Source organism: Ruditapes philippinarum, unplaced genomic scaffold, assembly GCF_026571515.1.
Source record: "Ruditapes philippinarum isolate M1 unplaced genomic scaffold, ASM2657151v2 ctg1900_1_1_1_1, whole genome shotgun sequence".
Lineage (NCBI taxonomy): Eukaryota > Metazoa > Mollusca > Bivalvia > Venerida > Veneridae > Ruditapes > Ruditapes philippinarum.
The window spans coordinates 101,485-126,720 of NW_026861695.1; the positions used below are offsets into that span (position 1 = coordinate 101,485).

Here is a 25,236-nt window from a genome sequence, read left to right on the forward strand (position 1 = left end):
TGTAGCCTTCTGTGATATTATTCCTTGTGTGGTGATGAACGTCATAAACGTCATTCATGAAAAAAAGAACTGGGTTGTGCATGACCAAAATCACCGTCGTCCAATCTATTTTTGAACGAGTGTTATACCTCGTCCGTTAAAACATTATATGGACCAGCTAGTTTGTTATGTCCCCTTATGATACATTCGAATAAGACTGTTAATAGAAAAATCAAATTATCACATACCGTGATATTAAATTATTGTTAACATGCCACACTTATTAATCCAGGTTCCAATTCACTCTGTACCAATACCATGTAACAACACAGTTTATTTGGCATATGAGTACTTGGAGTTTATTTCCCTTATTTTTTCATAGTTTTTTTGTTTCCTATACATGAACCGTTTTCTGCTCGCAAAAGAAATCGAACTAATCACTATTTAATAGAAACTGATTATTATTTAGAGGCGTCTATTTTTGGCAAATAAAGAATTATTCTCAGCTTTCTTAAAGTTTGCAAAATATTGACATAATTTCATGGTGAGATACAACTCTCGAGGTTTCCTTGGTAATATAAAATGTTTGTGACAACTCCGATGTCTCCAGAATAGAATAGAATCTGTGTCTCAAGCAAAAACAAAAAATCATTTTCTGTAGTGAGTCTGACATTTATCTATAAATATTTGCATTACATTTTTTCATATTAAAAAAAACACCGTACGTTTGAAGATATATTTAAAAGAAGCATTGACTAGCTTTATCTAGGACATAAATAACAATGCCACAAGTTTTTAACAAAATCGTTTCTCAAAAAGGGGTAGTTTTGTTTTACAAAAGAAAAAGATCAAAGATGGAATAGCATAAATAAATAACAATGTCACAACTTTTCGTCAAACTTGTGTGTCGTATTGTCTGAATTTTTTACAGAATGTTTCAAAGTTGTCAGGTATTCTTTAAAGATATTCCAATATCTTGAGCTACTTGCAATTGATATGATACGAAATTTCTTGGTAAAATACAACATATAATTGCCTTTACAATTATGACTTAAAATAATTTGTGCGAAACTGGTGAATCTTATATAAAAATAAAGAAGAAAAGAACTAAGATCTTTATATATAATATGACATCACTGTAAATGATTAATATACTGAACAATATGAAATCAAATTGTTACTGACATTCACATTTCATGGCCCTTTTATCAAGGTGGGACATCATAAATTAGTGTTTAATTGGTGTCATATTGTGCAAATTAAATAATGTTGTAAAAAGGACCGCTTCCGTGTTACGTTCTCTTTATTCTTGATAGAAGATGTAAATTATAAAACTAATTAAGCCCAAAACAAAACATAATTAAGACAATTATTTTTATTGAAATCTTTATGCTTTTTGTTTCTAATATAAATCCGACAAAAAATAAATAATTCAAACGTAGAATCGTCCGTCGTTATTTCTTAACTCAGTATCAATAGCCTTAAGTACTTGGGAATCTTAAACAATTACATACATTTTTATCAGCAACCAATTATTAGCAATTTCATCTGACTAAAAAACAATTAAATGATTTAAGTAAAACGTAGTGGTTTGAAAACTGCTATTAGCCTTGATGTCATTTCTTTATGCTTCTTAACAACCTTTTTTTCCGATTCGTTATGCTTCTTAACAACCTTTTTACCGTTTCGATTTTATATTATTTTAAAAGATGAAATTTTCTCTGAGTAATTTTCCGAATGTATCCGTACTATTGTTCTAACTATTGATTGCCAACAATTGCGGAGAGGTAGAGAGAGAGAGGAATTCAGCGTTTTATGATCGTAAAATTATAGAGGACGAGCTCACAGGGAATCTTATACACACAAACTGATCAGCTTAAGTGATATTGCAGCATTTTAGGCAAATCGAAAATAGAGATGCAGCCATAATTGTTCAGAACACGAGCCAAAAACAATTAACTGCGTCCGTGATGGGGAATGAGGAATTGTTATTATAAAAAGGCATATAAATCGGTCAGTATATTTCTTAGACAAGAGAGAGAGAGAAGTTTTATAAGAAAAACACATTTCAGTGTTAAGAAGTTAGTACATATCTATATTGCGTGTGGGTGGATATCCCGCTATCAACATTATACATCTGACACACTAACTGTATCTGAATTATACTTAAGCTGTTTTGGTGCAACCGATAAATATACGTGTCAAATAGACAGGTTTTGCCAACAGTATAATGAAAGTAATTTTGAAAATCTAAATCATTCATTTTACAACAAAATTACTGTCAAATATGCATGCGAGGAATTAATATATATATACGTTTTTGGCTTTATGAAGAAAAAATAGTGTCCGAAAACATTGTGTTCAAGTACATAAAAAGGACCCCCACATTCGCTAACCTTATATTTAAAAAAATCTAAAAAAATACACGAGTTCAGCATGTCCATCATTAAGTGTAGAAACTATTTACAAGTCTAGATTTTCCACTAGACTCTTCTGTCCTACAGTATACTGTTAGACTGGGAATCACAATTGATTAACTGTAAGAGATTTTTACTTCATACATCAAACAAAAGCTGTAATGTTGGTCTACACAAATCAATTTTGATTTCTTAACCCCCAACAACTTTTGCCTCACGAAATTGATTTTGTTTGGCTTCTTCCCTTTTCTCATGACGCTGCACCGGAAAATCGTAGTTATTTGCATTTTTTCGGCATTGGATTTGTGAAAGAAATACAAGAACGTCTAAAAAAAGACTGTTTATAGTAACCATAGCCCTTTTAAAGATTGCAAATTACTTTTGTAGTCTTTACAATTGAACATACTATGACAAGTTTTATTCCTGATTCTTTATAAAAATACCAACATTTTTTTGTAATGAAGTCTGAGGAAGGTATGCAATAGGATTTGTTGGTTTGTTAAAATAATCGCATATTTGTTTAAATGTATGTACTTATATTTTGAATGATATTTTGATATTCATATGAGTGTGCAGGTATTCTAAATAGCACTAGATGAAGGGATGCAACATATACATAATTATATTCTTTTTACATGTATAATAACCAGAAAACAGACTGCATTTGGATAAAATAGCATTTTATGAATTCACGTTTAGGGATACACAAAGGTGAATCTTGTACCATGACATCGGAATCGTCAATGAATAATCTTTGACACCTTTATAGAACTAAACCAGTCTAAGCACCGGTACAGTCTGAACTTTCTTAAAACTGTTAGTTGATCAAATTCCAAATTTCCATCGTCATATTGCTTTATTGTGATAGTGTTCTGTTATAGAATGGAGGTTGGACAAGTACATTCAGAGCAGTTAAGAGGTCAAGGGCTAATGACAAGGTCGCTTGATAATTAAATGGTACATAATAAGTTTTTTGTTGTGGGTTTTTTTCTTTTTGTTGTCGTTTTGTTTTCTTTCTGTTTTTCTGTTTTTGTTTTTGTTATGAACCCATTTAAATACTGCTTGTTTTATTATTGATAGAATTAAAAATCTATAGTGGATATGAAAAGTAAACTTTATATTATTCTTTTTTTAGCTACATCTTAGAATGAACAAACTAGCAGCCTTTTTTTTGTTCTTTTTAAATTTAAACTCATGTTATGAAACCTTTTTGAATGACAAGGCCTTTGCAGCTTGTTTCACATCACCACCCAATTTAAAATACTAAGTTACACGATTCTTATTTTACGATATTACTGATTGTTTTCAGCAAGCTGATGAATATTGTATGAATTAACTTCATGTAATGAGATTGCGAATGATTACAAACAGTGCAAAACTCTTCAACATCGTAATTCTGCTGTATCATCACACTCGTTGGTAGATTTATTAGCATCGAATATGCCCTCTATTTTCGTTTGTTTCTGATTTCACTAGCTCATCCTGAAATCTGTTTTAAGATTAACTATCTCTGAATGCTTATGAAACTTGATCCTATACTGCTAATAAGCATTGTGTTTGAAACTATCAATGATATTTTATTGACAATATTAAACTGTTTCAATTATTATTTTATAATTCACGTTTGTATTTTAGATATCATATAATTCAAGCCAATAAAATATTAAGTATTCAATACGTTACAAAGCATTTGTTCCAATCCCTTATCCTTTAACAATGCTTCTAATTTTAGAGAATCAGATATAAAAGGATGATAATTGATTAAAGTCCATATGGAATAATTAATGTGGAAGAATAAAGTTACAATAATGCAAAATACCGTCTATTCTTTTTGCTATAATTAGGAGTATCAGTCATGTTTGTTTTGTTGTATTTTGAGTCACTACGACAATGTAAATGTCACAATGTGGTCTTTTCTGCTTTACTGGTTGAGGAAGTTGTCCCTCCGTGCATTATTTCAGGGAAGAACAGTCATATGGTATTGTCTAACAAATTAAGGTGTTTTTCATTTAAATGAATATGCCTTGACTGCTTCGTTTTTCTTGTTGTTTTTTTCTCTCTCACATATTATGCAAGAAGTAGCACCGTATGCATGACAGCAATAACGTAATTGAAGATGCAATGCATTGAAATGAAAAACCTAATACAATTAGTAAGATGTAAAAGAACCACGATCCTTGATGTCTGTAAGAAGATACTATTGTGTCATTAATTAACTCAAACTGATTGTTAACCTACAAACATTCACTCTGCTTTCCAGTAATCAAGAAATGAACATAGATTTTAAGACACGTATCACAAAACATCCGTTAACCAGATTAAATTAAGCTCATGTCTCGTTGACGCAAAGGCCCTGAAACAGAGCTACGTTAGCTAATTACTGCAGTTGATCTAAATAACGCAAAGAATCGAGCTATTAGTCATCATCCATACCTTATGCCCTTTAAAATATTTAGATATGTTAATATTTTGTAAATCATGACGTCATGTGTTTGAAATGTTATAAAAACTGAAATATAAAAATCTACTGGCCCATTTTAATTTGAACCAGGTCATACATAAATACAGCAGTATTTAGCATTGTTATATGTAACATTAACATTGTTATGGGGGAAGTCCAAAACTGAGTATCACATTCTTACAGACAAGTGACTCACAAAACAAACAGCTTGAGTTTTTGCGTTATTTAGTCACATAGTCAATAATTTGTGCAAGAAGAAGAAACTATTAAAGACGTGTATAAAACACAAAGATTGTCTACCTAAATCATACTATAAAGTAACTATATAATGTTTTCAAGACATTACCTTAAGTGTCTCATACAGGCGGATGATATGTGGGTGCCGTATTTGACCGAGTATCCGAGCCTCCCTGTGCAGGTTATTCCGAGTATAATCTTCCTTTATCTTCCGGGTATCAATGATTTTAATGGCAACCTGAAACAGACATTAATATAATGGTTAATAAAACGTGCAAAGAAGATAATGGTCTTATACTAGGTTATACAAAGGTAAGGTAAAAGAAAAAAATTGTTGTTGTTTTCTAAGTATAATCTTTGTTGTTGGTGGTTGTGTCAGTGTTTTGTTTTGTCTTTGTTGTGAGTGCTGCTTATGTTGAATTTTGTAAAGGCCAGTGATAGGCTCAATCAAACAGAGCCTGCAAAATTTTTAATTTTGTCGTTTTGAGCGTTCTTTAGGGATTTCGTTTTTCTCTATTTAATGTAACTGTTATTTCAAGTTATAGATCATTCTTTATCGATCGGAAGGTCTACTTTCATTTTGTTTTAAATATTGGTATGTACTAGTATCTAATAAATGACATCAAACAGAACTGTAGTCAGTCAGTTGTCTTATCAGAAATGTTTAATCCTATTTCTATGTACTAAACACTACGTGTGTTTATGCAAAAACCTTTATGGTTTAGAAACACTCTTCTGATGTTTTTATATTTATCATTATACAGTCGCTTATGAACTTTAATTACACACATGTTCTTAATAGCAATTTGAACATTTAAACCATTTTGACCAAATATATATTTAAGAGGAAGGCTGAAATTTTATTAAAAGATAAAAAAAAGTCCTTTAAATGAAAATGTATAAAAACTAGAGCTTAATACATGCTAAACATGATCTACATATAGCTGAAAACGTGACGGAAAGTTTAACTAGCTGTCGAGATAAAGTACTCAAAACTATTAAAATATCAAAATAACAGAAAAACAACTTAAAACTCCACTGATAATATCATTAACTTGGACTTTCGACCCCGTCCACTTTACACGACATGTTTTGAGACCAGCCACTGACTTCCCAATTTGTCGTAACCTATCCTTTAGATAAAATACCAAGCCTGGTGACCAATTACCATGCCAGACCCCCGGTCCAATCACAATAAGAGTTTAATCTGGACTAGATACTCTCTAAGCTTCTGACAACGCCGAACAGTTTGTTAAACTCCCGATTACATATATCTAAATTACTAACGCATTTGATAATTTTGATTATATTAATAAGCCATTTATCTGCTGTTCAAGCCTTAGAAAGTTATTCAAAATAGACAGCTATCTTCTCTGCAGTTGAGTAGGATTACCAGCTAATCCCCTTTTTATTGAACAGGTTATCAGCGCTTATTTTGGCATGTTTGAGTAGAGCAACGTCTTCAATATAACACATATCTTTACTGCAAGCGGTTGTCAGATGAGATCAGCCAGTATCATAAACCAGTTTAAAGAAATTATCTCGCTCTGACATGGGAATTCAATTAGAATGGTGCAAATAGTTATTTTAAAATAAATAAGAAATGTTCATTAAAAAAGTTGGCAATGGTACTTTACATATAATGAGGCCAAGACGTTTGCTATTCTTTGGATCATCATATGCTCAATTTTAAAATGTCTTTTTCAATTTGTATTTTGTATAAATGCCATATCATGTTCGCTATTTCGCCACGAAAATGGGAATAAGGAAAGAATCAAACAAGGTTTGACTTTGTCGTGTCTTATTGATCCAGTCTGTAATGTTCAAATCATAATTAATTTTAAATATCACGTTAACATGGTGCAAATTAAAAAGAAAAGAAAATCGCCAAAAATTCGGTGTTTGATGTTTTCTGCTGGTGATATGTGCATGCTATTGATACGCCATTCATTTGGGTTTTGTTTTTACAAAACTAAATCAATATTTGATTAAATATGCGTATAAAGTCCCCAAAATTGAAACATATAGTGATTGTAAACGTGTATTTAATCGGGAAAATTGGATAATTCACGTGTTCTATAGGTTGAGTGCATGATTTCCCGAGCTAATTCTGCTAGCTTCTGACATTGTGTTCCAATTACAGTGTATATTTTCACGGTTACACGTAACAAAATGACTTTCACTGTAATTGATAGTGAATTCGATCAATTGTAATTACATGCAGCTGCTGGAAAACCAGATACAAATAAAAGAGGCCGAGCAACTATCCCCATTCTGTGAAAATCAATTGTTTGAAAACACTCGTTAACCAATGTCAATTAATCATGCAAAATTGGCATGAACTATTTTATCGCGTAGTGATATATATCAAAAAGAATTCTAATAACGTGCAGTGTAATATTGATATGATCATATCGAAATACCATTATACATTTTTACAAGGGAAAAACACTTTGAACATTATCATTTCTAATAATGAAATTACATGTAGTTTTAATTAATTAACGTTTTATATCTATAGAATCAGAAACTAAATAAGCAAAAACGCATGACACATATATTGTATTGATGGCATTTCTATCGATTTGTTTAATTCGTATTAAAAATTTAAATATCCTGTTATCAAATGCTTAAGAGTAATTTAACGCTGCTCTAAAAGAAATGTTTTGAAACAAAAATGTTTAAGGACGTGAAAAGCTGTGTCTGGTATAGAGTGTTTACTATAAAAGTTAAAATGCCGCCACTATGACGTTAAAACGATCTAAGCCTTACCAATTAACGTTAGTGTTTCATATTATAAGTGTTTCTGAATATAAATGAAGGGTATCTCGTCGGACAATCCTCATTATGCGGAAAAATCAATTAATATAATAACAAAATCAAATATAAATCAACTGTAGTGAAGTAGTGTTGAGGATACAGTTACGAAGTGTGTGTTTACACTGTGATATACTAAGGTCGACGTCTCCCAACGTCCATTTGTGGGCACTTGGTTCATAAAAGCTCATGTTTCCTACCCCGCGAAATGTTTGTTTGAGGTGTCATCCAAAATGTCCTTTACCTATTATTGAATACTCTGTACATAACAAAGTTTATCTGAAATCATTATTCAAAGCGGTTTAAAAAGTTTTTTAAGGAGTTGTGATATTTTCTTTACATCATTTTGAGACATTTCGGAAAGTAGGGCTTTTAAAGATTACAAGAAGTATTAAACAATTTTGATAAAACATGAAAAATAACTTTCAAATACATAATTTGCATTCTACAGTCATTATTAAAATGGAATCTCATTTTCTTGAACACTAAAAGTTTACGCTAATTGCATTTACCTATTAATGAAACTAAAGAAGAAATTAAAACAAAAGAAAATGCGTTTTAACTAACTGAGTCTGTTTAAAGAGATAAAACTGTCCAAGGTGATACTGACTTTTCTAAAGCCTATTTATCATAGTTTAAAATTGGTATTCAAGAGCTATCAAATATAAAAGAATGATCGTTAGAACAAAAATGAGAATACAACTAATGAAATATAAAGTCCAGAAAAAAATAGTTGATGCCTTGATTAAACTTCACAATCTTAACCATCTCTGTCAATGAATGTTTATGTTGTGATTTATGAACACGTTGGTGAAAAGTTTGAATATCAACCTCTAACTTATTTGTTTCTATGGTTTGCATAACTTGTATTTCACCATCAAATCTCAACAATATCATTGCAATGATTTCTAATTGATATGATTTTTATTTATATTATATCAATTATTTCAATTTCCTTCGCAGCATATTAAGTGTTGAAAATTGAGTAACGCGCAAGCCTGTGCAAGGGGGCTGGCGGATGATGCACTTGATCATGTTACCTCATGTGCAAACCCAATCAAACCGAGTCTGCAATTTTCAGAGTGATCACTGTTTTTCATATATTCTGTAACTGAAGATGTATATTGCACCTATTCTGTATACCTCTTAAAACACACAGACAAAGGTGCACTGTCGGTGTCAGTTTTCAAACAGAATCCTGCTTGCATTGATATTTTATGACCGAGAATAAAACAAATTTAATCAATTAACTGTTTGAAAATAAATGATTGAATATCATATGTAAGAATGAAATATACATGTTTGTAGTACACCGTTGATATATAGATTTTTGATATCAAACTTCATGTTACATCCGAACCTTGACAAACGTCAAGCATCTACGCCAAAGTCTATAGAGCATCATCTCTTGGGAGATGTTTCAAAGTCGTACGCCCAAGCCATGCACGACAAATCGAACTTTTTATTGGAAAAGAGCTGAACTAAAACAGCTTAATTTGACATGTTTCAATTAATAAGGGGAGTATTGCCTTCATACACAGTATGTAGATTATTGCTAAATAAAAACGGGTCGATGGAAAACTTGTAAAACGGATGGGCGGTTTTATGATTTGTGTACACAGACTAGTGGGATCTTGAAACGTTTCTCAATGAGAGATTCTTGTAACAGACAGTTGTTGAATGCGAGATTCCTAGTCAATACATGGAACTAGGCTCTGCTAGCTTATGGTAATCAATGGTTGGCTCTTGCAAAGTTACGTTTTATGGTATACCTTAATTTAAATTTTGTTCTTGAAAAAGTAAAGATTTTTCTTTTTAAATTCTTTTAAGGGGAAAATTTTTTAATCTGAACTTTAATTAAAAACCCATTGGTTTCTACATGTTTAACGTTTTCCCTTTTCAAACTTTTTTAAATTTTTTTAAAAAATTTTGACTTTTTTTTTTTGGTTTTTTTAAATGATTTTTGGGAAAAAACCCCTTTTTCTTAAGTTTTTTTTCTAACCAAAAACCTTACCTTTGTTAGGATTAAATTAACCCCTTCCCACGGAAACCTTAAAGATTAAAATCCTTTTAATTTTTTGAACAATGGTTTCATCAAAATCTTTTTGTTTTATACCAGTTTTTCTTTTTAAAGGGTTTGAAAAAAAGTTTTTTTTGTGCCATAATAAGCAAATGTCTTATGTCATAGCCTCTGGTACAAAGTGTTACAATAACACAATAAGCAAATCCTGACGTTATGCAAATGAATATTCCTGGCTTTTCGTTTTTGTTTTATTGCTCCCCCAATATCAACTCTGGCTTTCTCTTTATGAAAATATAGATAGCCCTCATAAATTATTGCCTCATAAATATTCAAAAAACATTTATCGATCACAGAACCACTTTTGTGCTAGTGCTCACGCAGATTTTTCTACAATAAGAAACTATCCGACTTAAGAAATATTTCTTTCATTCAATGTTTCTTCCTAAGGGGTTTCTTCTTGTACAGATTGATTATTTCTGTTGTGAAACTGATAGGTTAGGGAACTATTTCGATGTTAACACCTGCATATTGGTATATCTAAATAGCAGTAGTTGGTACTAAACCTATGCTTCAAATTGATATTTGTTAAGGAAGAATAGCCACATTATTTCAATTTGAATATTAAATAATATCAAAAATTTTTTCCACATTTTTAACCTAAAAAAATTTGAAAAAATAAAACAGGGGATACGCATTTAAAACATTTTAAATTTTAAATGGGGGTTTAACATTTTATTTTTAACGGGTTTAAATTTGAAAATTTTCCCAAAAATTAAACAGTTTGAACAGGGTTACTAATAACTAAAGATAAAACAAACAGAACTGAGAAAGTGGAACAACTGGATATTGATAAAAATTGATTTAAAAAAAAGGTTCCGCTTTACACTTGAGACGAAAGATACGGCAAAGCTTGAGTACAAGAATAATAGTTAGAAATATTTATTCATGAACATATATCATCTCTTCCTGTATTCTATATCTTCTTTTTTCTAAATATAAATAGATGTTCCCTTATACCCACAACATAACACATTATCTGATATATTGGTGAGTTTATGTTAGGTAAGTATGCAGTGTGAAGGATACGGCGTCAACGAAAGTCTTTGTCTCACGCCTCTCCAGGAAATTGTATGGTAAATTTTCACTTTCTATGAGCTGCCGTCCCCAAGAGAATATGATATTGACTTTCTTAAATTAGTATCTGTTTGTCATACAGTGTTTGCATGATATATTACTGTCAAAAAGTTTACATTGTCTAAACATTCTTTTGATAAATATGCCCCTTGTATTGTCATAATAATCTGGTAAATATAAATATAGAACATTATTCCTCTGTCCAAGATATATGACCATATGCAAATGGTGCTTCATTGTTTACAAGGTGAGATACGACTGAGCATTCCACAAACAGGCACAAGATCAGATCTCCTAAAGAGAAATCCAACCATTTTTGAAGCAGTGAAATCAGAACGCTAAAACAATTGAGGATGTTGGGTTTCAGACAGAAAACCACATTGAAGAAATACAAAGAGCATCACATGCAAAAAACGTCTTGGGTATGAGATTAATAAAGCAAGCTAATATAGTTGTGATTTTTACATTCTTGCACTTTACAGACATTTAAAGACACAACTGTTTTGTCAAACTATGCACTGTTCTATTACGATGGCAAATATGATTTTCGTCTTTCGAGTTCATGAATAATAAGCAGAGATATTTCGCGAATTGAAAAGGTCACCGAAATAAGTCCATGCAGATCCTCCCTTGGGCTTATTTATCATATGTATGCCAGACATTTGTGTCATTAATTGAACATTTGCAGGCCGAATATTATACAAACACCATTGCAATTCATATGAAATATTTATTAACAAGATACATTCCAATGGCCTTGTGAACCTTCCGTACAGTATATAAAGAGAAATAGTCGAAAGAAAGGCAAACATTCATTTGTAAATATAAAATGTTATTCTAATAGATAGGGTAAGACAAAATACGTCTGTCTCATATACTTAGGAAAAAAGCATTACCCTAAACCGATGCAAAATGATTTTCTTTTTACACTTAAAATTACTTAGCAAAGTCAAGTGTGTTAATTATAAAATGTGAATATATGTAAAAGGCTTCACACTACAGTCAGCAACAGAAACTTTTTTTCTACATTTTTAAAAATGCAACGCGATGCATAACACTTGTGCATATGGTAGGTTTCTAAGGTTAGTATTCTTTATATTCTCTAAAACTACATATACATATCTAGTAAAATCACAATTATAATTTTAGGCCAAAGGGTTCAAAAGACATGTCTAAAAAAGACGTTATTTTAACGTTAAATTAAGTATATGTAATAGAAAGAGCACCAAAACACGAGGCTATCTGATTTGTACGAGGGGGCGTAGCCCCCGAGTATTAATCAGATTGCCGAGTGTTTTGGTGTTCTTTCTCTTTTGTATCATAGTCAAACATAAAAGCACGTTCCCTGTTGTCACAATATGAAACCCCGGCAAAAGTGAACCAATGAACGAACATCTGAATATGAGATTTCTGTCGCTTTCCCTTCTCTGCCGTCACAGTATGTAAACCCCAGCAAAAATGAGCCAATCAATGGGCATGCTCTGGAGTGCGGGTAACTAATACCCGCACTCCAGTTAACGCACTGTGCATGTATATGTATACGATTTAACCCTGACACATTTTCAACAGAAAGGTCTCCAAACTATGATACAAGTAGGTAAAACGAATAATGATATTAGTATTATTTTAACTTAAATCAAGTACAACCCATTAAAGCAATAAAAAAGAACGTTTTTGTTTTGTTGTTGTGTTCTTTCCTTTGGTTTTAAAACGGTTTATACGTGTGCAGGTGGGTACGTTTATTGCAGTCAATATTGAACTTCTCGTATAAGAGATTACTATCAACTAATTAACTGGTATCTTTTATAGAATAACTAAAAAGATTTCTTTTATTCATGCAGTTTATCAATATCAATAACACACCATAAACATCAAAAATTGCCTATAATGTAAAAACAATTTTTACATATGTGGCATTAGCAACAATTATCGAGGTAAACTACACCGATAATTGTATCCGTTAAATGTCTGTATAGGGAATATAGATTGTCGAGTAAAATATTAATTAGTTTCGGGAATAAGATTATTGTACAATGATATAAACTATCAGAATGCGAGAGTCGAATGCGTTCTGCTTTAAGGTTTCCCCAACGGTAACAACTAGTGTAAAAACATAAAGTACTTTTCCTTGATCTTCTATTTCCTTGTTTATCATGTATGCACAATTGATTAGAATTTATTTCACATAAGAATTGGGTTTTAACATGTTTTACGAAACCATTATTTTCTGAATGCTTTCACTTTAATGAAACAAAATTAGAAGTATTATTTGTTTTTGGTAACATTAAACCGTATTTATAGATACTAATTATCAGATTATATTTCTTACATTTTTAACAATTTTCTGTATATTAGGATTTTTCTGACATAATATGTAGCAATATTACGTGCTTTCGTTACCCACCGAAGCGCACGTGATGAAATATGTATAGGAATTCCATAAGGTATTCATCTAGATGTCAAAGATCAATCGGGTATCATGCAATATAAAACTCTAGCCATTGACTCTGTATAAAATATATACGTTTATTTCATAGCTTTGTCCGCATTTCCTTATTGATCCTTGTTTTTCTACCCACTCACATTGGCAAGTCAAGGTTTTCAACCACAACTGCTAAAACAAATTAAAGAAATTGTACAAATGGGAAAATTTATGATTTTGCAGCGTTCGTGCACTTTCTCCTTGCATGTTGTAACAATTAAGTAACGGTTAATGAAGACAAAATATGTAGTTGAATATAACTGCAATCTCTTTTAACTGACCTCTTTACTCGACCTACAACAATATTGTTGGAATTCTCGTTTTCTGCGGTTAGATCTATAAGTGGACTGATCCGTTTCTTAGCAATTGATCAGACGCCTGTCTCGATATTATAGTGTTTCTATATTCTAGATGTGTCGGTAAATCTGTATTGATCACAGTCATCTTGTGTTTTTGTTTTTCTCCAAACATGTAAAGGAATAACAATGCTTGATGTGTCAAGAAATTTTCCACATGTATTACGTTTATTGATTAAGACGGTCGTCTCACATACTGGGTGATATATGACATTATGAATAAATTTCATCTTGTCATACGAGCATCTTGTCTATATCTCCAGTGTATTAGTATATTCTATACATTAAAGATCGGTTTTTAGGGAGAAAGCTAGACAGTTCCGTAAACATAGACCACTACTCATTTCAGAAATATGTGACATAAACACACACATTTTTGTCATTGCTTTAAAACAGTCTAATGTTATTTAACTAACGCTTTAATTTTATCAATCAAGTTAAGTTCCAAATTAAAAAAAGGTCCACTTTTCACTAATAATTTAGAAAACTGAAATAATTTACTGTGATGATTCATTGAAGTGTAGATAAAACAAACTGATACGAAAGCTACTAAAGCATTTACAAAAAAAAATTAGAAGAAAAATCAAAATTAATAAGTACCCTTTTACCTTTTCGACAATGAAATAGTAAAAGAACTACCCTTTGCTGTTTCCGTTTGTTTTTTCGAATATCTAACGAATTCAAGTGACAAAATACGTATACATGTATTGCTATATTTCTCTTCTGTCACAAATGTGCTTCAGTCTTTTTTATTCTTTTGGAATTGATTGCCAATTAGTTCCATAAATTTCCTACTAGTATTAGACGGAGCATGTAACATTTTGCAATGACAAGAATAAGGGGATGGTCTTGCATTAGCTATGATACGGTTTTATAGAATATATCAGCATTATTATTAACAAATTTCGCAATTGCGATCGAAAGAAGTACAAGACCTTGCTGCTCCTTTCCTGGTTGAATCTTTACAATCACAGAAATCATTTTTCCCTCAATGAATTCATATAAGAAGTCATTGGTATCTACATGTTTTCCACCACTGTGTTCACACTTTCTAACGTTGCTTTCATTCTTAAAAACTTTTTATTGACATTGTCACATCGTAATTTATAAATATACAGTAGTATTTTTGCAACTGCAAAACTTTTTCTTATAGTTTTTTTCTTCATAAGCAACGAACTCATTATCCTTAATCAGTTCAGGATCCATACTTAAACCCAATCAAATACCACAGTGTTATCATTGGAAGCATATGAATATTCTTTTTGATATCTATTCTGAGCTTAGAGTCTATAAAGTCGGTTTGTCGATTATATCAGCTTCTTTATACAAGTCTGTAAAACTAGTTTTTTTCTGATGTACATGTTGTGTCCCATGCTTGAAGTTACAAGTAGGCTTTAAAAGTAATTAAGTCACCCCTAGGTCCTCTTAACGCTATTTCTAGCACACTGCTCTGTGCTGTGTCGTCATTTGTTATAGATATTCATGGGACCAGGTAATACCAAAAATAATATTCAGAGCTAAATTGGCTACATAAGCTTCCAAATTTAGCACTTTTATACTCCTGGAGCATACCATTAACCGATTAACATTCCCATGTATGATGCTGACAGAGGTATTCCACATTTGTTTCTGTTTGTATGTTTTACCTTGACTTAGTTGTCCGTTTTAAATTTATTGGCGTGTTGATCATGTTGTGTTGAGTGATCATCATCGTGTTTATATTGTTTTTAGCTTGTTTATATAGAACAAAAACTGCTAATTCTAATTAAAATGGCTTTTGCTTTTGGGTGCTTTTTGGTGCTGTTTATGCTGTTTTTATTTTTTCATTTTCTGGATTTGATTCCTATGAGATATAAATAGTGTGTTTGTTTCTTTGTCTATTGTTTATTTTATCATATCAATTGTATGTAGTTAAATAGTTGTGTTTTTGCTTTCTTATTTAGAATCTTTATTTTAATTATAAATAAACATTATATTGAGTTTTCTTTGATGTAAAATTTTACATTTATGATGTTAATGATGAAAGTGACTAAATATTCGTAATAAAAAGGCAAAGAAAGCTTTATTGTACCTGTTTTGTTTTCATCACTACTTTAAAAAACAAGAATAAAGATCAACAAGGCAAAGGCAACATTCACAGGACGCAGTCCCCGACACACCCAAGTAGGGCATCCTGAAGGCACCAAACCAAAGCAGGGAGTGGACACGAAAAAACAACAACAACAATGTTCTTTGACAGCACTAGATTCATTAAAATGAAAGAGACATGCAAAGTCAGTCCGAATCAACCAGTAACTAGTAAATTGTAAAATACCCTATATTCTGTATACCAAAACTTATATGAAGCACTTTAAAAACATTTCTTACAGACCGATATATGTGATGTTTTGGACTTGTATTGAACTATCACTCACATTTACCATCAAAGTGATGCTGAAATTAAACCTGATATTCAACTTTTCCAACAATTAGAAACGCAAACCGTTATAGTTCTGCACTATTTTATTCGGCGAGAAACCGACTTAAGAAGACTGAATGAGAGACGAATAAAGATGATGATTTGCTTTGATACTTCGATTAGATTCAGGAACAACAGTGCGTGCTGTAAAAGACGGCTATGCGATCAATATCATTAATGTTTTAAATTAACTCCTGATCTCTACGCAATCATATCGATCAGTAGCTAGGGGCAGAAGAGGATAACAATATGCAAAGGTTGCTTATGTAGTTTAATATGTAAGTATGCATATTGAATGGTAATAATCTATTGATGGTGATGACGTCTACACTCACTTAGTAAAATAAGGAAAGATACAGTAATATAATTACTTTCTGAAAGATACTGTCTGTATAGTATATGGTTTGTTTTTGTCTGTTTACAATAAAACTCAATTTCACGTAGAATACGTACAATATTGCAAACATGGTTGATATAAAAAAAGGTTTAATATGTCAAGTGCTTTTGTACTTCAAATGTTATAGTTATGAGACAAGCCCAGATCATTGATTAAACGTCATGTGTATCATGAAAAATTAAAGAATTCAAGACTTGTTAACCTACGTGTTATCCAGATCGAACTTACAAAGTAACATTTCCTTTGGTTTTATATTTAATTACGAATTTACTCTAGTTCTTTTTTTCTTCTCAAAGCTGATTTTTTTCTCGATAATTACAATGAACAAATCCTGCTTTAGATTCCATGTGTCACATTTAGAATGTCACGTGGTAATTAAATAATTAGTAATTACGCGTGTCTTCCCGTCTTTAATTGTAGTTTTTAAATTTCTAGTTGTTTTTTTTCTTCCATTTATAAATACGGTGCTTTAAACTCAGTGGAAGTCATATCTTTTGGTGTAAAATTAGGAACAAGTAATTGTGAGAACGTTTTCTCGGAAATTGGACATAATAATTTGTTTTTAGGTTGAAAATTCTAGAAAGGGGCAAACTTCTGCGAGCAAAGAAACAAAAAAGAAAATTTTAATAGTCTAATGTCGCAGATTCGATTTTGACCGATTCTATTCATGCATAATAATAGAACTTGTGACATCTTTTACGCTCCCACCCCAGCACCGTCTTCAGTGGTTTCAATTTCTCAATAATTGTACTTGATTTATTAGATTCAATTATTTCAAGTGGCCAGAAAATAAAATAATATTAAAAAGAAGTACGGGTAACTGTTATAACTGCCTTATCAGGACTTAACAACTGCTGTTGTGAGTATAAAATTTCTTGGACAAGGGGAGATGCTGTAGTAGATCAATGTTTTAATGGCATTATTAAGTGGTCATATCGGTCTTATTATGTACAAACTTGTAAGTAAGTGTGATTCATTTGTCTTAGAGCAATGGTTAATTATCTCTTTCGCACTGTCCTCGCCAAATTAAGTTTTTTTTAAAGGAATATTGGTTACAATACTTAATTACTTTGCTTTATATAATGAACATAAATTTAATGCCACACGTTGTCGTATTCATTCCAAATTTTGTTGAGTCTTTTCAATGTACACTGTATGTTCTTTTAATTCCGTTGACCTACTTGACACTGCCAATATTTGTTCCATTATAATTGTGGTATTTTAAATTGCTACCAAGTGGCATATGCTGTGTCACATTTACATTGTAACTTCTAGGCTGCATTCTACTTCTGTTTTATGTTGTCATTACAACAGGCAAGCTTCTTCTCTCTTGTCGAGATTGCTTCATATTTGTCCCTTCGTAATTGCTTAAAATTTGTAATAAATAGTAAAACATGTTTGTTCTTAATTGGACATACACATTTTATTATATACGCGTCCATATTTTTCAATGTATGTATAATACGACCTGTGTTATCTTGAATGGCAAAGCTGCCACTGTACCAATAATGTTATGGTTGTAGTTTTGTATATTAAAAGTAAAATTTGAGCAGCATATATTGATCTTTTAGTTGTATTTGGCTTTCAATAATTTTACAAGAACGGATCACATTCGGCGCTATCCTGCCGCGTGAGATCCTTTCCTAGTAAAATCAACCCGAGCCAAATACAAGGTCCAGATCAAGATTATTAGTATCCTATCATAAAATATTCATGCGTGTCATATGCTTCAGCTTTGTTGACAGGTCTTTAATCAGTATTTAGTCAATGGAAATGAATACATGCATGCTTATGTTTAAAGAAGACTTAAATCTACAGTAAAGGGTGGTGTAAATAAAAATACAACTTAACATAACATTGTTACATTATAATTAAAAGCAAGGCCATTATTTGTATCTTCTAAATCAGATGGCATTGTCACCAGAGGCAAACAGAAGTTCAATACCTTATATATTGTTTGCCAATATTAATGTAATTGTTCCAATTTAATTCTCTATAAAGCAATATTTGCCTTTGGAAATATCATAAAATAGTTTCCGTATCCGTTTATACAATTTTTTTTTCATAGCGTTTTAATCTAGCTGATAACTACTTTTTCTAAAGATAGAACGAACGCTATGATTTGACTGAAAACTGCGCCTCTGTTGGTTCTTGTGACGTCATACTAGTCGCAGCAGATAGATTGTGACAATGGGACAGACTGATGTTACTTTCTTTATAGACAAACATCGTCTGCTTCATCTCAAGATGCAAGTGTGTTGTTATTTTTTCCTATACTCCTTACATATAATCATACTGTTGGAAGTCGTAACAATCTGAGCATTTACTAAACTTTGCAGCACTGGCATATTCCCGTGTCTTACACTTCTCTTTGGTTCCTTTGCCTGTCTTAGGGCTCAACTTAATGAATTGACCATCGCTACCACGCCGTCTGTCCCGTTTCCGTTTTTCCCGCTTTTGTCCGGTGCCCTACTGGGTGCTTCACCGATGGCGGCAATGTTGTAGGTGCTGCTTTCTGTGAACGTCAATCTCCTTTGTTGATCTTCGTATTTATTTGTAACAATGCTTAACGTTTTAATTCCAAAAGACCAATGGGAGTTAATCTTAATAGGAATTTGTACTGCAATTTGTACTGCTACATAGATGACAGTACTTTCTTAAAGTAAAAAAACTGGCCACGTGAAACAATTTTCTAGAATACAGTACAGAATATTTTCTCGATTCAGCCTCTATATTTTGTTTTCGGATTTCACTACCCTAGTCACCAAAGTGACTTTGAACACCAGAGGATTATAATTTAAAAGAAAACGTCCGTTAGCATCGTATTGCAGAAGAATATTTATCAAAATAAAACAAGCACACGAATAAAACATGCAATAAAGGATGTGTAACACCAAATGTGTGGACGACAGATATAAAACACTACTTAAATGTAGGATATCATAGGTGTACATTGTCAAAAATAGAAGGAATAAAAGCTAATGAAAAACATTCTGTTATACAGCTAATAATTCGTATAAATATGTTTTAGTTTGGATTTATGACTGGTAGATACCACAATTTCTCAAAGAAATAAAGGAAAGTAACTTCAACAAAGCAAGGAAATGAGAGTTGAGTTAATGTTACTATTGGTTCAATTCTGTTACAGTTGCATCTGGTTGAAAATTTAAGATCATTACAATATTTGATCTGGGTAATGAAATAAACATCACATAATTATATGGGTAACAGTAAAATATCAACAAGGAAAAAAAGTTGATACCCGAGACGTTTGCTATGGGTGATATATTTTTTCTTCGAGGAATAGTATTTTTACTGTTACCAAAAAACCTTTGTGTTATTTATATGAAGCAATCAAAGCAAACATTTTACGTAGGCTGATCTGGTAATAATATCTCCTGTATTCAGTTCCATGTCTAGAATATCATATTCCTTTAGAAAAACATGAAAAGAACATGTTTCGTTGGCGTTGGAAACTTATCTAACAAACAAAATAATGTTACAGTAAAATCGAGGAAATAAGTCACCGGAAACTGGCATCCCGTTATTGGTTACATTGTCACGTTTGTTGATATATTTTAATTACAAACAAAACATTAATTTCTCATCACTTATCTAATGTAGTGAAGGTCGAATCTTGACTGTTGAAGGTGATGAATTCATTTTCAGAATTAATTTGTCTTGTCGCGATTTTTTAGAGTTTTTGTCTATGTTGAGACTCAATGACAAGACAAGAAAAGCAGAAGAAAATGGATGGAATACTCCATTTATGGACATTTTATCTTTTCGTTCCCTGAATAATGTGTATGCTGCAGACGGTGGGTAAAGATAACATAATAATTTGTCATAAATTTACAGGATTCTGGCGGGAGAATTCTCTTATAAAAGAAATATAAACATCGTTATTCCACAGTTTATCCTCGATTCCCATTCATAATGCATAAACTTTTAACAGATTAGTTTTATAGATTAGAACATAAATGAAAAATCTGAATTCCTGCCAAGCCACTAAATATCTAAATGTATTGTCTCAATACTCGGATTGTTATGTCAATTTGAATGAATATAATACACTAATGTATCGTTGTGTTTTCCCGGAAACGGATAATACAAAATATTGACAGTAGATACTATGGTATGTGCAAAATTTCTGATGGCATTTTAAAGTTGCGATAATTGTTTTACATTATTTACAATGAAGAGCTGCAAACTATGTATTAAATATGTTTTCATAACATAATGACCTTTCATGGCATCATAATTATAATTTATCTTGTACGATATCCAGTCCGTAAGTCAAATACACACGTCGTAGAACAAACAATTCTAAGACTTGGCTGATTATTTAAGAAATTGTCAGTATTGCACTTGTGAGTCAACGCTATATCTAAGTCATTGTTGCTTACAGTATTGAAATATGCAAAATACCAAACAAATTATCCTATGATGGAACTATTTATAACTGGATTTAGTCTGGCTTCATCAGATAGCCTTAGGTATGTCCTTTTACAAAGGACATCTGCTTTTTTTCTCTCCAAGTCTCGTCCTTAACCCCTTCAGAGCGATATTTTCAAAACGAAATGTTAATTTTTGTCAATATTCGCTTACCATTCTGGATGATATTTTTGTTTTAGGTTTTATACATAGAGTTTTATAGAGTTTTGATTTGTAATGCTTTTACCCCTCGTTTTATTAAGCAGATGTGTAAAAGCTGTGTGCTATGATGATTATGTATGGTAGTAAAAAAGTTCTTGATGCCAGTACATGTACATCGTCGGATAACCACGGTCGATTAACATGTAACATAACATGTTCATGGTTCGGCCGTGGGTATCCGACGATGGTACATGTACCAATGTTAAATAAAGCATCTTATATAAATGGAACTGAATACAGGAGATATTATTGCCAGATCAGCCTACCTTAAATGTTTGCTTTGATTGCTTCATATAAATAACACCTGAACTTATCTTGTTGGTTGTCTGTATTGCTTTAAATTTAAATTCCATTATTGTTTTTTATAATGTTTTCAAAACAACAATGATTAAATACAACGTCTAAAAGGTGAGGGTTTGAAAAGTTGAATATGTGTATTTCTTGATTGTTATATCTCGTATATCAAAAAAGTTAAAGGAAAATACGTTACAACATGAGTGAAGAAATGTTTGTATGTGCTCGGATATTGCAAAGACATGTGTAATAATAAAACAATTATAATGCTTAAAGTAGAAAAGGTGAAAGTCAACTCAAAATATGTCTTAAACGCATAATGTTTGTTTGTCCGATAGGGGACGGATTTTTTTATAATATAAGTACTCGAATTTAAAGAGTTTTAAAGTTTTAGAGGTATTAGCAACCTGAAATTGGTGTGATATGAAACATAGGTGTTGCTGTTTCAAAGAAAACTCAAAAGCTGCGCACTTGACGATTGTTAATAAAATATATGTTATGAATAATTTTGTGTCGGGCTTTGATTAATTTATGTGAAATACCTTCTTGCAATCTAGACAGACGGGGTCGATATATTTGTGCTGTCTTTAGGGATAAGGATAAACACAAACAACAACAAAAACAACAATAACAACAACAATTACAACAGCAAATTAAATATGATTATATTCTAGCACTGAAATGTAAGAAAAATAATGAAAAATTTTGATGATAATAATAATAATGATATTGTCTTAATATACCAATATTACTTATAATGTAAGTCAACATAAGATGTGATACAACAGATAAAATATGTAATGCAACCTGAAACAATTAGGTTCAACATTTTTAAAGTTTTTATTTAATCTATTATATCAATTCATTAAAACCATTGGAAGATATGATTCAAAAATTTCAACAAAACAGAGAAAAAAGATAATCAGAACATTTTGTTTGTACATGATAATTTAAAAGTACTAAACCAGCGCTAATAAAATGTTAACATGTATACAAAAATGTGTTAAACATGATAATCATGGCATTATAGTTATACTGTTATGAGTAGAGATAGAAAAATGAGTTGCTGATATGAATTTGTAGTAAAGCATAAAAAAATTATTATAATTTTATAACTTATAACCTTCATATTGTGTCGAATGCCAGATATGCCCGCTTGCTTTTCATAACTATAACATATCAAACGTTGTTTTGAACTAAAACTCAGTCAGTTAAATGATTATTCCAAGGTACTAGTAGTTTAAATAATAATATACTAGTTAGTTTAAATAATATATATTAGTAGTTTAAATAATCATATACTAGTAATTTAGATAATAATATAATAGGTAGTTTAAATAATGATAGACAATGTAAAGTAAGAAACAGTAAATGTCCATTAACTTCATAAGATATAATTTCACTACTTCTGATAACGAACTATATATAATAAGTTAATTAAAAAAATCAACAAGAATATTGCTTTAGTGTTGTGCAACTAATGTGATGGTCGCAAATCTAGATCAACCATTTTGTCGCAAAGTTTCATTGTTTTAAAGTATGATAATATAATACAAAATATGTCTTCTTTATAGTACATAACACACATTATGATACATTTATCATGAATAAAAGAACAAGTTCTGGTGTTCACGATCAATACCGGACAAAATTAAATCGATTTACAATAAATCATTTCTCTTCTAAGAATGGTTAAAATTCGTTATAAATGCATGGCGGGATTCCACGTGAATGGTTACCTTCATGAATAGATAATTAACAAAATAGAAAAACGTATGTAGTATTGAATTTAATTTATGAACCCAATCTACTGTGCGATAGTGTATGCCGAGTATAAAACTTAAACAGTTTAAACAACCACACAACATCAATTGGACCCACCTTGCAGCATGTTAAGCCATGGGTGGCCAATTCGACTTTGGCAAAATTTCCTTTGCCCAAGGTCTGCCCGTCCATCACATAACGGCCTATACATTGTATTTTCTTGCCCATGGTCCCAGAACCAGTCCCGTCTTCACAAGCCACGGCGATCTTTGGTAATATTTCCTCGCATAATTTTCAAACAGTGTATATTCTAATCCCTTTTCATATTTCATCACGGATGTTTAATCCAGGTTAGAATCCAGAATGTTTTTCCCATGTCTTTAGGCTACAATGCCCAAATCACGGGCCCGCCTTTTCGAGAAAAACTGTCTTGATTGAATAAAGATCGCGCGAATTAATTCCTGGGCACATATCATCGCAGTCATTATGGAAATCGATTGTAGAGATAATAGCAGCCAATCAAGATTTCATATATATTACCGGTATTAATTTTCCGACTCTAGTGAAATAGTATCCGATACGGCATGCAGTGTAACTGATAACTTACTATTTTCCCCTAATTTATAAATTTGAGCAATATCATATACCGAGAAAAAAATACACGAGCCGGATTGACAAAAACCGATCTTCATATATATATATATATACAGAAATTACACCTCACTAATCAACTAATACCAAAACACAACACTATCACGGCATTATTCGAAATGATCTGATTGAAGTAATCTTGCAAATGGATGACACAGTATCAATGTATTGGTATAACATGCCTTCGGATTGCTCAGAAATCAATAACGGTAATATATGAAAATGTATTGAATTTTTCCGCCATATTTCTACGTCACAGCCTGAATAGCAGATCCGAGAGATTCCGCGTGACGGCGCTAGATATACACAGTATCTTGTATTACCAATAGGGTATCTTCCTGTATAAGAGGTCACGTGATCAAAGTGTCATGAAATTTTCATTAAATTAATTATGACAATGAACCACGTGGTTTGTTACCTTGACAACGCAGCATCTGCTTGTGTTCTCTATCGGATATTCCCGTAATGGTCCGCTGTATTCATTGAAGTGAGATTACCGACTTGTTCCAAATGATCCCTCCCAGACGACATTATTTAGACATAACGTTCCCTTACAGACGAATTAATTATGTCACTGAAAACGAAAACATCTGAACGAAAGCATAAATTCAATAAGTTCGTGCGTACATTTAAGACAGTGCAATTACTGATGTCAATACGTGTTTGTATACCACGCGCGCGTTGTTTCATGTTTAAAATTCTTTGAAATACTTAAACTTAAAATACTGTTCATCAGACAGTACCCTAATATAACAGAAACATCATGAGTTATAAAAGTATTAATACTGTTCAGAAATGCATCTATGTTGAAATATGGAGCTAATACTTTAAAAATCCGAACTTTATTAATATATAGTGGCCCAAGAATATTGAAAACAGTAATATTTGATTTGTTTTATGTTATTGCAGGTTACAAAAAGGCACAAACTATCAAAAAGGACACAAACTATCAACACAAAATTGAAATACAAAATATCTGTGAAGAGGATAAACCGAAAGCTTCAAAAAAGTCAATTAATCAAGTAAACTGTGACACGCTCTTGAAGTTTCGTCAATACAAAAAAGAATATAAGAATCGTAAATAGTTTAAAAGACTTAGCAGCATTTAAT

The 25,236-nt window shown here is 31.5% G+C and overlaps 1 protein-coding gene across 5 annotated transcripts in view; it reads right to left on the reverse strand.

Moving 5' to 3' along the window:
• Nucleotides 1-24,902, reverse strand: part of LOC132716543 (SNF-related serine/threonine-protein kinase-like) — a 115,640-nt gene extending 90,738 nt beyond the window's left edge. For 3 of the 5 annotated variants that reach the window (XM_060699839.1, XM_060699841.1, XM_060699838.1), the window contains exons 1-2: nt 23,593-24,900; nt 5,204-5,332 (exon numbers count right to left, since the gene is read on the reverse strand). In XM_060699839.1, the coding sequence (XP_060555822.1) occupies nt 5,204-5,332; nt 23,593-23,703 (240 nt within the window). In that variant the 5' untranslated portion in view covers nt 23,704-24,900. Of the gene's footprint in view, nt 1-5,203; nt 5,333-23,592 lie in introns of all 5 variants that reach the window. The other 2 variants (XM_060699840.1, XM_060699842.1) reach the window with 2 other exon arrangements.
• Nucleotides 24,903-25,236: the final 334 nt, after the last annotated feature.